At 40.3% G+C, this 16,666-nt stretch overlaps 1 protein-coding gene across 4 annotated transcripts in view; it reads right to left on the bottom strand.

The window, feature by feature from the left end:
- The window catches only part of LOC135195024 (integral membrane protein 2C-like), a 146,961-nt gene that overhangs the window by 8,229 nt on the left and 122,066 nt on the right, over window positions 1-16,666 (bottom strand). For all 4 annotated transcript variants that reach the window (XM_064221328.1, XM_064221330.1, XM_064221329.1 and 1 more), the window contains 2 exons: window positions 14,956-15,070; window positions 8,929-9,075 (listed from right to left, as the gene is read on the bottom strand). In XM_064221328.1, the coding sequence (XP_064077398.1) occupies window positions 8,929-9,075; window positions 14,956-15,070 (262 nt within the window). The remainder of the gene's footprint in view (window positions 1-8,928; window positions 9,076-14,955; window positions 15,071-16,666) is intronic.

Here is a 16,666-nt window from a genome sequence, read left to right on the forward strand (position 1 = left end):
ACTGTAAAAAGTGCATTCATCACGGTCACTCCTGTTCGCCTCGTTCCTCCCAGTGTAGCCCGAGGAGGTTGAAGGGACAGGTGAGGGAGACCTGACGCTCCTACCCTGTCTACTAGCAGAACTAGTAGGCTGGGAGGACTACAGGATATCGCCAACCCGTGGTGGTGATTGATCTGCAGGTCTGGACCAACGGTCTCCTTGCGGAGAAGCGCTGGACCGAGGACAGAGCGTCGGTCTCATGCGTCAGGGGAGCTGCTACCAGTCGTGAGAGCCGTCCTTTCCCGGTGGGAGCGACCGTCGGGTGACTGGTAGTGTTCACTAACGTGGTGAGAGCGAGCACCGCCCTATCGACACGCCACGGTACCAGGTCCAGCCGAGGCTGGACCCGGTGACCAGGTCCAGGCGGACCTGGTGACCAGGGGGGACCTCTTCCCAGCCTCGCCACGTGAAAGGTCTGGTGGGAACGCCACGTCAACCCTGGGTACCAGACAATCACCTGTCTGGCTAGAGTCACCTGAGCGACTCTTACTATCCTTCCACTCCGTGCCTGGGTCCTGACACGATGAGTATACTCAGCAGTCTGGACCTTGGCTGCACGGTCACCTGTAGGTGACCGTACACTCGGTGACGCTCGCAAGCGAGCGGCCGAGACGGTTCCCAGTCTGGAGGTGGAACCTCTGGAGCCGGGAGCAAAGGTACCAGTGGTAGCTGGTACCCATACAGTCCCCGTCATCTTCTTCCCTGGGGAAGTAGAGACGGGGCCCGTTCCTGGAGGAACGGAAGGACCAGCAGAAGACCCACCTGGTGGGACAGACCCTTAGAAGTCTCTATGCGAGACTCCTTGGGGGGGGGGGGGGGGGGGGGGGGGGGAGGGGGGGGGGGGGGGGGGGGAGGCCACCTTCTTCTTCCTCAGCTGGGGGGCCTTGGAAGTCGAAGGGGAAGAGGCGGCAGAAGACAACAACAGAGATGATGACGACACCTTCCTCTTCTTCCTGGACTTCCTCTTTGCCAGCTTCTTCAGGACAACAGACAGGTCCTCCATCCAGGACAGGACGGAATTGGGGTAGTTGCGGTAGCAACACGGCCCAACTGCACCTGTCCGGAGGGACCTGCGTGAGCAGCAGTGGAGAGAACGCTTCCTCGAGGAGGGTTACGAAACTCTCGCCTGGCAGGCGAAGCTTCGTCTGGGCGGGGCTGAGCGTGCACCTGACAGGAGACAGCCGATACTGTCCTCCGACTCTTCCAAGTCCTCGTTGAGGCCGAAACCTCTCAAGAGGGCTGAATGGGCAGCCTCCACCGGTCTCTGCGTGGACAGTCCCGCAGGAACATCATGCCAACCCTGGGTACCGGACGATCACTGCGAGAGCGATCACCAGTCTGGCTAGAGTCACCTGAGCGACTCTTGCCATCCTTCCACTCCGTGCCTGGGTCCTGACAAGGTGAGCGTAATCACCAGTCTGCAAGCAAGCGGCCGAGACGGTTCCCGGTCCGGAGGTGGAACCTCTGGAGCCAGGAGAGGAGGTACCAGCAGTGGCTGGTATCTCCATGGTCCCAGTCTTCTTCCCCGAGGAAGGAGAGACGGGCCCCGTTCGGACCAGCAGAAGACCCACCTGTTTCACTGGAGCAAGACAGACCCTTAGAAGTCCCATGACGAGACTTCTTAGCGGGGGAGACCACCTTCTCTTCTATGGCAAAGCCTTAGGAGTTGAAGGGGTGGAGACATGAAAATATGATGATCTCGAAGAGGAGGATGACGACACTTGACGAGCTCTCTTCCTCTTCGATTCCTCCAAATTCTGCCAACTTCTACCACCAGGAATAGATAAACATCACATGGCAGCACAAAAGCTTTGTCCAGTGACATAACTCCAGAGTAGTAGTGGTAAATGAATATGATTATCAGCAGGGGATCAGTACACACACTACGAGTCACAGGTACAATTCCAAGGTTAGGATAACCGATACGAAGAGATATCCAACCAATACTGCTGTAAACACAATCACCACTGTTAGTCTGTAAAATAAGGACAAAATTATTAAAGTAATAAGGATACTCCTCTCGCATCCAAGGGCACCACCCTCTGAAGTGAGAGGAGATCCCCCAAACACCAACACCACACGCCCCTTCTTCTAACTTCGTCCGATAGTAAGTGAAAGGATGAAGAAGAGAAATTACCATAAAAACAAAGCAAGGACAATCCTTTGAAGTTTCCCTCTGTAATTCCCAAGCTTAAGCGTAATTTTCGGATGAATACATGTCTCGTTACAGGATCAATATCACTCACGTTAAATACATGTCTCATCCTCTCGTTAAATAAATCTCTCTTCCTCATGTTAAAGGGCGAAAGAATGTAAATAATATGTTGGCATACCTTTGCCGCCGACTCTTAACACAAAGTAGAAAGGCAGCTATAAAGGCTATCACAAAAAGTGGGTTTGTATATTAATTTTATTAAATATTAATATCAAACACCGTATATACATATTTATTTAAAAAACAAAAATAAACCAGAAAGATCCCACCAGGTAAAAATGATCACTGACCAGTCAGCAAGAGCTCGCAAACACACGTCTTCATCGGAAGACGGCCGAAAGCAAAGTGGAGTCTTTACATCCGGGCAGGCTAGCCTACCCGCCTGCCACATGGTAGTTACTGCCTAACCACCTTGTTCAAGAATTTATGGCCGTAATTCCAGCTACGCCGAAAGTAATTCCTTATGTAAAGGACCGAGGATTTGTATATCGTGTAGGTACAAACACATTTTTCAGACCTATTCAGGCTCTTCCAAAGAACTTTCCTAACCCCAAAAACAACAAAGTAATTTGTAGGCTTACTCCCATTCCTAACCAACATATAGTAACTTGGTGGGCTGATACAAGAATTAATAAAACAAAACCAATCAATCAAAAAAGAATATGCTCAACAAAACTGATAAATCATATGTACTATATGAGGGAGACATTAAAAATGACACGGCATTGACAACGATTTATAAACTGAAATCAATACAACCTGCAAAAACTGAAAACAATATGTGTAGAGTGGAACCTCGGGTTTTGTATGCCCTGGTTTTCATAGATTCAGTTTTCCCATACTTTTTTCAACAAAATTTTGTCTTGGGTTTCGTACATATCTTCGGATTTTGTACACTCAGAAATGCCCCTGCCAGGGCCTACTGCCTGACTAGGCTTTTTTGTGACCCATTTTGCTTTTGTGTTCATTGTTTTTGTGCTTTTTGTGTTTTTACTCAAGTGCAACTGCTAAATAAGCCAACATGGGGCCAAAGAAAATTCCAAGTGACAGCTCTTCTGTAAAAAAGGCAAGAAACACTAGAATTTTTAAGAAAGAACTCGTAGCAGAGTTTGTGGGTGTTGCATGCCAATTTCAATGAGAAAATACATGCAACAAGCACTGCTGTTAGTGAATTTAAGGCCAGAAGAGGCTGCTTTGAAAAATGAAAAAAGTGAACAGGCATACATAATCTGCCTACTTTAGTGATTAAGGACATGTTTGCAAAGTGGAGTGATGTACAAAATTTTGTGGAGAATTACCCAACAAAGATGATGTAATCTGTCTCTCCAAGATGTTTAATGATAATGCCATGTTTAACTTTAGGCAAATTTTAAAGAAACGCCAGAAACAAATGTCTCTGGACAGTTTTGTTGTGCAACAGGGGTCGAGTGATTCTCAAGGTGGTCTTAGTGTCACTAAAAACCAAAGAGGGGAAGTAACCCCAGATTGTGCCAGTAAAAAAAATAAAGAGAAGTAACCCCAGATAGGTCCTTGATATCTGAAGTCCTTCTGGAGGGAGATTCTCCTTCTAAACAATAACCTCCCCACCTCCCTCTCCCCCTCCTCTCTGTCTTTTATACACTAACAAGTCTTCCATAAAGTTAAGTGTGATGTCAAATGTTCATTTATTCATTTCATTAGTCATTTACAAATATTTCCCATTGTTTTGTATATGTAAAACTGTTTATTCCCTATAAAATGTATTTTTGGGTGTCTGGAACACATTAACCCTTAAACGCCGAATGGACGTATTAAACGTCGAGTCAAAATGTCTCCCGTATACCGATTGGACATACCATACGTCGACTCAAAAATTTTTTTTTTTAAATTCGCGGAAAAATACTTATAGGCCTACCAGCCGAAAACTTTTGAATCATGCACCTTGGGGGTATGCTGGGAGTTCTCATCGAGGGTGTTGTTTTGTTTACAATCGTTACGCAGGCGCGCAAGCGCGAATTTCTTTCTTGTCGCACTAAAAGTATCTGTGACACAACTCGGAAATTATTTCGTCACTTTGACATAATTTTTGTACCATTTTAAATTAGCCGTAACATGAAGTATTATATATGAAAATGTGCATTTTTATGTAGAATACAACAAAAAAATACACATGATTGTAGCTATCAGTTTTGAGATATTTTTGTATAAATAACGATAAGTGCCAAAATTTCAACCTTCGGTCAATTTTGACTACCGAAAATTGGTAAAAAAACGCAATTGTAAGCTAAAAAAACTCTTATATTTTAGTAATATTCAATCATTTACCTTCATTTTGCAACTAATTGAAATCTCTAGCACAATATTTCGCTTTATTTTGGTGAATTTTATGAAAAAACTTTTTCCTTACGTCCGCGCGGTAACTCTTCCGAAAAAAATCATACATGCGATTGTGGTAATGTTTGCAAGTTTTAAAATTAGCCGTTACGTAAAGTTTTATATATGGAAATGTGCGCAATTTCATGCACAATACAACTAAAAACATCCCATGTTTGTAGCTTTTATCAATTTTGAAATATTTTCATATAAAAAATTGTGACAAATTTTCAACCTTCAGTCAACTTTGACTCTACGAAATGGTAAAAAGACGCAATTGTAAGCTAAACGCTTATATTCTAGTAATATTCAAGCATTTACCTTCATTTTGCAACAAATTGGAAGTCTCTAGCACAATATTTCGATTTAGGTGAATTATGAAAAAAATCACATTTTCTTTACGTCCGTGCAGTAACACTTCCGAAAAAATCATACGTGCGATTGTGGTAATGTTTGCACCATTTAAAATAAGCCGTTACATAAAGTTTTATATATGAAAATGTGCGCAATTTCATGTAGAATAAAACTAAAAATAATTGAAGGTTGTAGCTTTTCTCATTTTTGAAATATTTGCATATCACAATAAATAGAAAAAAAAACCACGTTCAGTCAACTTTGACTCTACCGAAATGGTCGAAAAACGCAATTGTAAGCTAAAACTCTTACAGTCTAGTAATATTCAGTCATTTATCTTCATCTTGAAACAAATTCGAAGTCTCTAGCACAATATTTAGATTTATGGTGAATTTAAAAAAAAAAACTTTCCTTCCCTCCGCACGCGGATTCTCCGCCACAAATCTCCGAAATGTTTATGTCCCATTCTCGGAATATTTGCTCCGTTTCATATTAGGCATTTCATAGAGTTTTATATATGAAAATGTGCACAATTTCATGTAGAATAAAGCATAAAATATTTGAAGGTTGTTTTTTTCGTTTTATTCTTTCCTAAATAATTGCATATAAAAAATATTATATATATAAAAAAACCGACATTCGGTCAACTTTAACTCGTCAGATATGGTCGAAAACTGCATTTGTAAGCTAATACTCTTACAGTATAGTAATATTCAATCATTTGTCTTCATTTTGAAAGAAATTGGAAGTCTCTAGGACAATATTTAGATTTATGGTGAATTTTTGAAAAAAATATTTGTTTATGTTCGCGCATTACGAATTCATGCATTATTTTGTGATAATATTTTCTCTGTGTTGCTTTTATAGTTTTACAATGTGTTATATACCAAAATGATCGCAATTTAGTGTACATTACAACGAAAAAAAAGTAACTTGTTACCTTTAACCGTTTTGCGCGATTTGAATACAATTATATATGAAATTTCGTTTTTGCGCTATCATATATCGCATTATTTATATATGATAATGATAATTTTTTTCATTTTTGATGGTTGCATACTAAACTTCAGCCAATGACAAAAAAGGAGCCAAAAATGAACTCTTAATCTTGAAAACTAAGCGCGCTGAGATTTTTTGAAAAAAATATTTTTTCCGCTTCCGCGCTCACTCTGAAACACCTCCGGCACACGGGAGACATTTTTCTTTTTACCGCTTCGGCGTTTAAGGGTTAATTGTATCTACATTTTTCTTTATGGGAATTATTGTTTCAGTCCTTGTGGGACGTTCTGGAATGGATTATGTACGAAAACAGAGGTTCCACTGTACTGTACAACAAAACTGCAAAGTTTGAAAAATTTTAAAGGAAATATAGAAGATCATTATCAAAAAATCTCCTGTGATACTCCCATAAACAAAGTACATATAGCAAAAAATCAAGAAGTTACATTGGATATTTGTCAAATCACCACAGCACCCTGTATTAAAAAATGGAAAAGATTCTTGACCATCAAGGAGTAACCAAAGTATAAATGAAAAGTTTGCAAACACTACCAGCAACAAGAATCTAGATGGAAATTCTGTAAAATAAAAGTTACAGCTAAAATAAATCCACTAAATTTTGTAATGACAGAATACTGCACAATGAGCTTTTTTTTTAAATGATCACACACACACACACAGCCACTACCATTATGTATATAATATGTTTTACTTACTCACAAGTGTGTTCCCTCGGAAATAGCACAATAAGTATACTATAATTATCACTATCTCTAACCAAGAGATGACCAAAGAATTTAAACAATTCCCTAACTTGTTGTTTATGCAAATGTTTGAGAAAAAGATAAAATAATGACTCATACTGTCAATCAGTTATGAGAATCTCTCTCGACTGAAATGATCTTTAGTTGGCGAGTCCCTTGCCTGAATGTTTATGGCACTACATGTAGTTACTAATTATCTTAACCAGAGAAATGCGTCAATATTATTTTATAACAGTCCAGTGTTTCGACTATCTTGACAAAAATGTAACTCTTCAGAATCTAATAGTACATATGTTTACCAACACCACTGTAATTACTTCGTGCAAGTATTAACAAAAAATTTCTCCCCTCTTTCTCTGTTATTTGTTATAAACAATCAAAGTTACATTTATTGCGTGACGTGGCATTTTGCCCGACGAATAGGTGGTGCAGTAGTATCATGGGTACCGGGTCTGTCAGTTGTCACTCATGGCTGGGGAATAAGCTGGGTATAACGGGCTTATTGTTGGGCCCAGTAGAGGACAGCGTATTTTTACTTACTACGCTCCTTGTTACGTTGTGATGTTTTAGGCTATTTTTTGCAGCAACTTAGTAAATTGTATAAATTACTTTATATTTTGTATAAATCACTTTTTATAAATTACTTTATATTTTCAAATCCTAGAGTATAGGATTTTTTCTATTCTCAAAAAAATGAATGATCTTTCTAGTTGCTATAGTAGCATTTATTGGTCACAAATATTTTATTTGCTTCATATTTTTTTCTTTAACTATTCAAGTAGTAACTATTATTACAGTTGCTATTAATGTAAAGTAGGTTAAAATTATATTTATAATATTTAGAGAGAATATTTTATCTTTATTACTTAGAAAGTTCTGTAAAAAATCCTATCATATATGAATGAACAAAATGAGTAAAAATGATGCAATCTCCTAGTCTTTTGCAAACATATTAAATCACAACTATAACAAAGAAAACACTTTAGTATTTAAATTACATAAAAAAAACAATTCGTGTATTTATGTAAAATCTTACTTCTGATTACTGAAGTTTTCTATAAAAAGCCTAGTAACTAATTCGAATAAATTTATTTATGTAAAATTATGACCTAGTGGTTATTTGATACAATTCAGACTAATTACAGAAGCTTTGTGTTTTATTTTATTCATGGTTTTGTTTTTGGTTTTCTTGTAAGCATCTGTATAATTATGTACCACAGAAAAATCACAACCACCACCACCTATCGCAAGAACATACATAAAATATAGAAAATTCTTATCATGGAAATAAGTAATGAATATAGACACCACATAACATATTTCATAAAAAGACTATCGTGACTCACTCTGTGTGCGCGCGCACATGCAACAATATGTAAGTCGCTTTCATTGTTATCAAAATAGAACTTTAGACATACCCGATACAAAATATACTTACTATCATACTCTGTTATGTTTACTACCTTTATTTTAAAACAACCACTCATCAGATACTCATCAGAAAAACAAAAACATTCTGGAGTGTTGCCATAATTTACACTAAGCAACCGCGTGCTGACGTAGGTTTTGGGAGTTGCCGCTTCTTCTATTTCTTTTACTGAGCAGGATATTATGTAGTGATATTGTGTAAGTGTGTGTGTATGTTTGTTGGTATGTTTTTTTATTGTGCATGTTTCCAAAATATTATTATATAAAACAAGTTTTGACTGAAAAGAACTACATTTCACTAATTCTCTGCATAATAGTTAAATTTGGTCAATGGAGATTTATTTTTATTATACATAAATATATATGAGTACAATAGAGCTAAGCATTATTTTAATCTTATAAAAGACAAATAGTTTTATCATGAAAAAATAATGCAAGTTAAGAAATGTCATGAGAAGAGATAGCGAATATCACTCTGAAAAGGCTTATAGCAGTTCCCCAAACAGCCGCTCAAGAGGCTTGTAGCAGTTCTCAGGTTAAATACAATTTAGATTAAGTGATTTTTTCTTATTTTGCAATTCTGTACAAGTATTTTTGCGAGAAAATTGCATTTGTATATTTCTACTTTCTTACTTCGTGTTGTGAAAAATATCACTACATTAAATTTATACTATTACAAACAGCTAAAGCAAAAGTATATTCATATTGATTGTGTCCAACATTATTGCATACAAAGAGAAGAATGTACAACAATAATAAAAATAATACAATACTGACCTGGGGAATTGATCTCCACTAGAACAAAAGTAGGGTAGTTGGAGCATTGATCAGATATGTACTCTCCAAATGGTTCATAGTTGCTCACTGCTGGATAGGTTACACGCATGGTCTGTCGTACAACTCCAGTGTCAATATTGTAGTAACCTGTGTGTAATGAAATTAAGGCTCTGTAACATTCAAAACTTATCAAATGCAAATATGCCTTATGGCAATACTACTCACTGGAATATATATACATAACAATTACATCAAGCTCCTTGAAAATACTGGTCATGGCAAAGCAGAACAAAATTTATGATAACTGACAGGGATGCAACTATATCTGGGAGAGACACTCTTATTACCAATGCTATCATATTATCTATAACATTTGTTAGCTATGAAAAATACACATTGATTAAAAATTTGTCATTTGTTTATATGTGAAACAAACCTTCAGTCTTAACAATAGGATAGACTTAAACTTGGAGGAAAGAACAAGTACCCTGAACTGGCAGGGGGTTCAGCCCACCTGACCACCTGTCCTAGGAGATTTGAGTTCTAGAGAAGGGGGCCTGAGCCCATGAAAGAATAGATAAACAAGTATCTAAAAACTCAGCCTGCTGGGATTAAACATAATGAGACATGTCTAGATTCATTGCATGTGTGGAAGGTAAAGCGAACTCTGTCTGTTCAAGCAACAAACACTGTAGGCCACAGGGGTTTGCTACCACTCCTCCCTACCCTTGCCAGAGAGAGGACTAAGTGCTACTGAGAAGCAGATTTGTTTATTGTATAGGAACAAATCAAATAACTGCAACCAGTATGGTTACCACACTCGCCTGTATCAGACCAGTTAGTGTTTGATGTGTCTATTCTTCAACCCGCCCATAAGAAAAAAAGGAAAAAAGAGAAAGGAGGAAACCAGCCAACTGTCATTCTCTCTTCCACACAAGCATCTTAGGTAAGATACAAACTGTCTTGCCAGGGGCACTAGATAAGCTACACAACTTGTTGGGCAGCCACCACTGGACCCAAGAAAAAAAAAAAAGTGTCCAAGGAACTGTGGGCAGTCCTTCAGGTAAGTGGAAGTGAATGTAGTCTGCCGAAGCCAGGAACCAGCATTCATTACCCTATGAACAGACAAGTTCTTAATTGCCAGAGAGGAACTCATTCCTTTTATGTCATGTGGTTTAGCCTGCAAAGAACCTGTGACAGAACTAGAAGGTGAGGAGTACGCCTGTTTAATCACCTCAAGCAGCCAGAACAAAAAGGTATTCTTGGAAACTTCCCTTCTGGATTGGCCTGTGCTAACAAAAAGTCTATGACACCTAGGCCTTACGTGACGAGTCCTTTATAGATATCAGCGCAGAGCTCTAATGGGGCAAAGCAATAACTCCTGCAGATTGCTGTCAACAAACTCATTCAGGGAGGGAATTGAAAACGAGGCAAATCTGTCATTATGCACCCCGTGATCACTGGTGTGTTTAACATTATAACTCTGGCCATGAAGCTCTCCAACTCTCTTTGAAGAAGCCAAAGCCAACAGGAAAACTGCCTTTCAAGTCAGATTCCTGTCCGACGATCGACGTAGTGGCTCGAATGGAGCTCAAGTGAGACTACTCAGGACCAGAGTAAGATCCCACGTCGGATGTTTTAGTTCTCTTGGTGAATAGGATTGTTCAAAACTTTTTAACCACATCAAGATTCCCCAAGATGAAGAGATGTCCACACCCTTCAGGCGCAAAGACCAACTCAAGGCAGCCCTGTAGCCTCTGACAGCCGAGAAGGGAAGGCCTTTCTCATTTCTGAGAAAGATTAGAAAATCCGCTATCCATTGAATAGAAGTTTCAAGTGGAGATAAACCCTGAGATGACACCAATCACAGTAGACAGCCCACTTGCCCTGGTAAACCGCTGACAAAGACCTCCTGAGATAGTTGGACATATAGCCCACTGCTTTGCAAGAAAAGCCTCTCATTTGCAGGAGATACATGACAAGTCTACAGTTGAAGCGATAGGGACCCTACCAACTGATGGAACCTTTCCACATGAGGCTGGCAAAGGGGGTTGTACCAAGGGAGAATTTCTCTCGGAACTGCTGACAGAAGACACAGAAGTTCTGGGAACCACTCTGCCTATGGCCACAGAGGAGCCATCAAGGTCATCCTGAGAATCATGGAACTCATTGCTGTTCAGGACCTGACAGATCAGGCAGAACAGAGGGAAGGCGTACACCTCGAGATTGTCCCAGGGATTCTGTAGAGCATCCTCAACCAGAGAAAGAGGATCCGGGACCACTAGGAAGTAGTCCTCCAGCTTCATGTTGACACGAGTGGCGAAGAGGTCTTACATAAGTCTTCCCCGAAGGTGAAACAGCATGTCTGCTTACGTCCTGATGCAGAGATCACTACGTACCTAGGACTTGACTCTTGACAACTTAACTTGTCAGCCACCACATTCCTCTTGCCTGGAATATACCTGGCCATGAGCTCTACAGAGTTGTAGATCGCCCACTGGTGCATCTCGATTGTCAACAAGTGGAGCTGGTGAGACACCAGCACCCCCTGTTTATTCACATAGGCCAGCAACATGGTGTTGTCTGACATCAGAAAGCCTCTAACAAAATGCATGTAAAGCAGCTTGTTCTCCACACTCCAAACACCCGAGACAGGAGCTCCTTGAGTTGAGCACCCCAACCATTGACGGAAGATCCGAGAACATGAGTAAATCCAGAGGGGATGAATGTAGAGGGACTCCTACCATAAAACTCTGGTTGTCCAACCATCACTGTAGGTCTCTTCTCACCTCTTTTGAGAGAGGTACCTATTGCTCAAGAGAATCTTCTGCTGGGACCAAACTCCTAAAATTACCACTGCAGTGAAAGTAATGTCGACCATTAGGGACCAGCTTCTCGAGAGAAGACAAGATTCCAAGAACCTGCCACTGGAGAGCTGGCTGTTCAGACTGTGCAAGGAAGGAGTGTGCCACAGACCTGAACTTCTGCAACCTCTGGTCTGATGGAAAAAACCTTGACACTGCCATATATATCTATAGACATACCCAGGTATAGAATCCTCCGGCTGGGAAGCAAATTTGACTTCTCCAGGTTTACCACAATGCCTAGCCTCCAACAAAACTGGAGCAGACGGTCCCTGTCCCCAACCAGCTTCTCTATGGAACTTGCTAAAACCAGCCAATCATAGAGGTACCTCAACAGTCGAATCCCTTGAGCATGAGAACACTTGAGGGGCTGTAGGACCTTGAACTGAAACCCTTCCTCTCCAAGGCTGAAGCGAAGGAATCTCCTGGACGAAGGGTGAACTGGAATCTGGAAGTAAGCATCTTTCAAGTCTATTAACAGCATAAAGTTGTTCTCCCTTAAGGCTGCCAAACCTGTCCGGGGCGTCTCCATTCTGAACCTCGTCCTCCTGATGAAGTGGTTCAGTGTGGAAAGACCTATATCACTGGTCTCCAATTACATGTAGCCTTTGGAACCAGGAAAATTCAATTGTAAATCCCTGGTGAAAGACGGTGCACTTCCTCCACTGCGCCCTTGTCCATCATCAACACTTCCTCTCTGAGAGCTAAATACTTCGGAGAGCCTTGAGCATAAGTCATGTTGAGGAGGGGTTGATCTGAGAGAGAGGGAAGAAAGTTGAAAGGTAGCAGATACCCCACCTGGAGGACATCCACTACCCACTTCTCTGCTCCATGGTATTGCAACTTGGCCTAATTCTAGCCCCTCTGCTTGGTTTGTAGGGGCGTAGACTTAAATGGAGCAGTAAGCTGAGGAGCCCTAACAGATGTTGACTGCTTGGCAGACTTCCTTGGAGGAGACCGTCACACTGCCTCGGAGGAGACTGCCTACTATGCCTTGGAGGAGGAGGTGGAGGGCGAGAGTGATTCTAATTGCATTCTCATGAAGAGAAGCTGTCATTCCAGGTGGTCTCCATTACAAAGAGACGACAAGGACTCAGAATCCATCGAACCTGTCATCTTCAACAAGGCCTTTTCCCTACTAACCAGGAGCAGCTTGGCCAACAAATTAATACTGAGGTGGCCCAGGTAAGAGAAGGCCTTAGCCTCAGACTACAACCTGATAAAGGAGGGCAAGCTAACACCAATAATTGGTTAACAGCACCTCTATTAGGTATGTTATGGCGCCATATATCGAAGATTTTATGGAACTAGACAAGTGCCATAAAACTGGATGCCCATTAACCGAGTCCGCTGATAACCAGGGCGGCCTATAGTACGGGCAGTGCCTGGTTATCGGCGGTGGTTCCATTCCCGGGGGTGTGCCGATAAGCAAACACCGCAATTAACCTTAACTCTGCGATTTATAGCGCCATAATGGCGCTTATGGTGCCGATAACCAGTTATCGGCGTCATAAGCACCCTTATGGTGCTGATAACCAGAACTCAGCCCGTTATGGCACCATAAATCACCGATTTTATGGCACTAAGCAAGCGCCTTAAAACCGGATCGCCGATAACCAAGTCCGCCAATGAACCTGGGACTGCCTGTACTTCCATGCTACATGAGAGGAGAGGGGAGAAACTCAGATGACCTATTCGTGCACAGGGAGCCATCAAAGCATTAACATGCTGCAAAATTGAGGAGGGAGAGGGGGACTGATGGGGGGGACCGGAGGAGGATGGCAAGCAAACATGAAATGCGGCAATAGACCATCCAAGGAGGGGGAACCCCGTAGGCCTAGGGAGGCCCAAACAGCCGCCATCTCGTGCAATTCCATATCTGAAACGAAGGAAGATGATGGAGTTGCCTTCTCTCTCCAGGGAGGGAGATTACCTGCCACTAGAGAGGGGGCAATGTTATACTACACAAAATCATCCTGTACAACTCCCAATAGTTCCAAAGATGAATCAATGGCAGAAAAGGAAGGAGACAGGGCGTCAAAAGTAGCAGAGGGAAAAATTCTGGAAGAAGGGGGAAGCCGAATTGTCCACTTGGGGAAGCGAGAAACCTTCCCAAGAAGGACAAGTAGATACCCTATGGAGCTCCCTCTACTTGTAGAAAGCCTTCCACCACGACAAAGACCAGGAACAACCTTCCGGGCAAGGATTAGTGATGGTATAAAAACTGGAATGACACATACTGCAAGTGGTATGGGGGTCAGTAATGAAAGAAGCCAAAAACATCAAACAAGGAAATCCTGGAATGCCTGGACACATACCCTGACAGGGCCTAGAACTCTTGGCGGAATCCATGATAAAACACAAGCAGGCACATACACACACACTGAAAGCAAAGCCCTTATAAATCATGGGCTTAGGAAGGAGAGCGCAAAAGCAAGCAACCACTCTCCAAGGTGGTCAAAGAGGCTGGCATTTCACGAGGATCAAAGCTCGGTCGGTGACTAGCTTCCACCTCATAAACGCATAAGTTGCAAATGCCACAGGTTCCTAGCTTTACGATCTTTGATTGTTTTTTAAAAGGTTTCTAGCGGGTGCTAGAAGATTATCCTATTGTTAGAGCGAACATTTCTTCTGCGTATGAACAATGAACTTGTTTATTTTAATAGAATTTTGTCTAGGCATTCTCTGGATACCAAAATTTATGGCTCAAGTAAGGCACTGGTTTACAGCTATGGAACAATATTGTATTTGCAAATTATACTGACAAACTTTCAGCTTCACAGTGGCCCTCATGTAATTTTAATATTTAGGATTTTTCAAAAAAGTAATACAATAGTTTTCTTCCCAGAGTCACCTCTCTCCTCCTTGGCTGTATAATTCTCCTTCCTTGAGCCAAGAAGGAACAAATGCTCAGCTATATTAGGTCAGCATAGGCTATCCTTAGTAGTGGAAGATAACTCACTCTCCAAGCTGTCCAAAAGCCTCAGCCAGGTGAAGCTAATGGGATAATGGTTCACTCACTAACTTATGACATTATTGTTGAAATACAATTTCTGTTCAAACTACTTCCCTTTCAGATTTCTAATATCTTTTGCAAAATTATTTCAATACATCACTGACAACAGACACCTTTACAGTAGTCAAGTCATTAACGGTTACATACCCATCCACATTTTCTTGACCAAGTCATACACTGTGCGAGGTGGGAGAACATGTCTACGGTCAAGAGGCATCACAAAGCAGCGCCCAGAAGTGTAATCAATGATGGCTGTCTTGTTCTGTAATTATAAATTTGTTAATACCATTAATGCAAAGATCCACTGTCATTTATTTACAAACAAGAAAATATACAATTACATCATGTGACTAACAAAAAATTTTAAATAAAAAGGTATATCATATCAACAACTGAAGAGCCAAGGCCAATGGAGAAGCCAATAAATGTCCTTGGAGCTGGCAAAGAGAAACAAGAAAAAGGAGATAGGAGTGACTTGCCTCAGTTCATAAGAGGATTATCTTCAGCTACTTTACTAATTTCTTTTTACCGTTTTCCAACAATATAATCCAGATAGCTATATTAGTGCACTTCCTACAATGGTGTTCTTAAGTTTACATACAAAGAAAAACTGGCATTTCAGTACATATGAGACAGCAACCTCTCATAATTCATTTAAATATAAATATCTATCATCCAAAACAAGTAGTTTCTTTTAGCAAACTACATTTGATTTTAGTCAAACTGGAAAACCACTGGTTACAAGAAGATAACAGCATTTAAAAAAGTACAAAATATGCACAGGTGAACAGTGCACTTTTTTTTAATAAAACTATATAAAATACACACATTAACAGTACAATCTTTTTTTAATAAAACCAATCTTACAATCAATTGGGCAAAGAAAAAAAAAAAAAAGTTTTATTTCAATAATATACAGTGGAACCTCGGTTTTCATGCGCCCTGGTTTTCGTACAGTTCGGTTTCGTAGAATTTTTCCAACGAAATTTTATCTCGGGTTTCATACGTTTCCTCGGATTTCATACGCTTGGAAAGGCTCCTTATTTGTTTCATTATTCATTTGTATTTATTTCTCATTGTTTTCTGTATGTAAAACTGTTTATTCTCTATATAATTTATTAAAAAAAAATATTTTGGGGGGTCTGGAACGCATTAATTGTATTTAACACATTATCTCTTAATGGGTATTATTAGTTTTTGTACATTTTGGACTTCGTGGAAGGTTCCAGAATGGATTATGTATTAACACCGAGGTTCGACTGTACTGGGAAAATTATGAGTGAGGATGGTATGGAAGTACCCTGTGAGGTGCTCATACTATATTCTCAAGACAGAAAACCTGTGTCTGTGGATGAAAGGACAGCAAGTAATTAATAATGAAGACATTACTACAAAATACAAATTTTTCTTCCCTTTGTCCTCATAAGTACTTTGACCATTTACGAATGAAGCCATGAATGTAAAATAAAAAATTTTCTTCATTTTCTCCTCCACAAAATTTTTTTTCAATTTCTCCTTCACAGTCCTTTTAAAATTTATGAAGAAATGTTTGTAAAACACACACATATTTTTTTCTTCCCTTTCTCCTCCACAGTCCTTTTAACATTTATACAGCTCAATATAGTCTGAAAATTTTTTCAGCTTACAACCAGATGATAATTTACGTTTTTCCAACAAAAGTAATTTCAGCACCAAAAATTTCCATGCTATAAACATTTGAGTGGTCTAAGTTTTTCAGAAGTAAAAAAAATTACAGTTATCATTACAATCCTATTCATAGCTTCACAATAAGGTTATCATTACAATACTGTACATAGCATCACAATAAGATGTCCAGATTTATGATACTATATATTTC

Source organism: Macrobrachium nipponense, chromosome 15 (genome assembly GCF_015104395.2).
Source record: "Macrobrachium nipponense isolate FS-2020 chromosome 15, ASM1510439v2, whole genome shotgun sequence".
NCBI classification, from domain to species: domain Eukaryota; kingdom Metazoa; phylum Arthropoda; class Malacostraca; order Decapoda; family Palaemonidae; genus Macrobrachium; species Macrobrachium nipponense.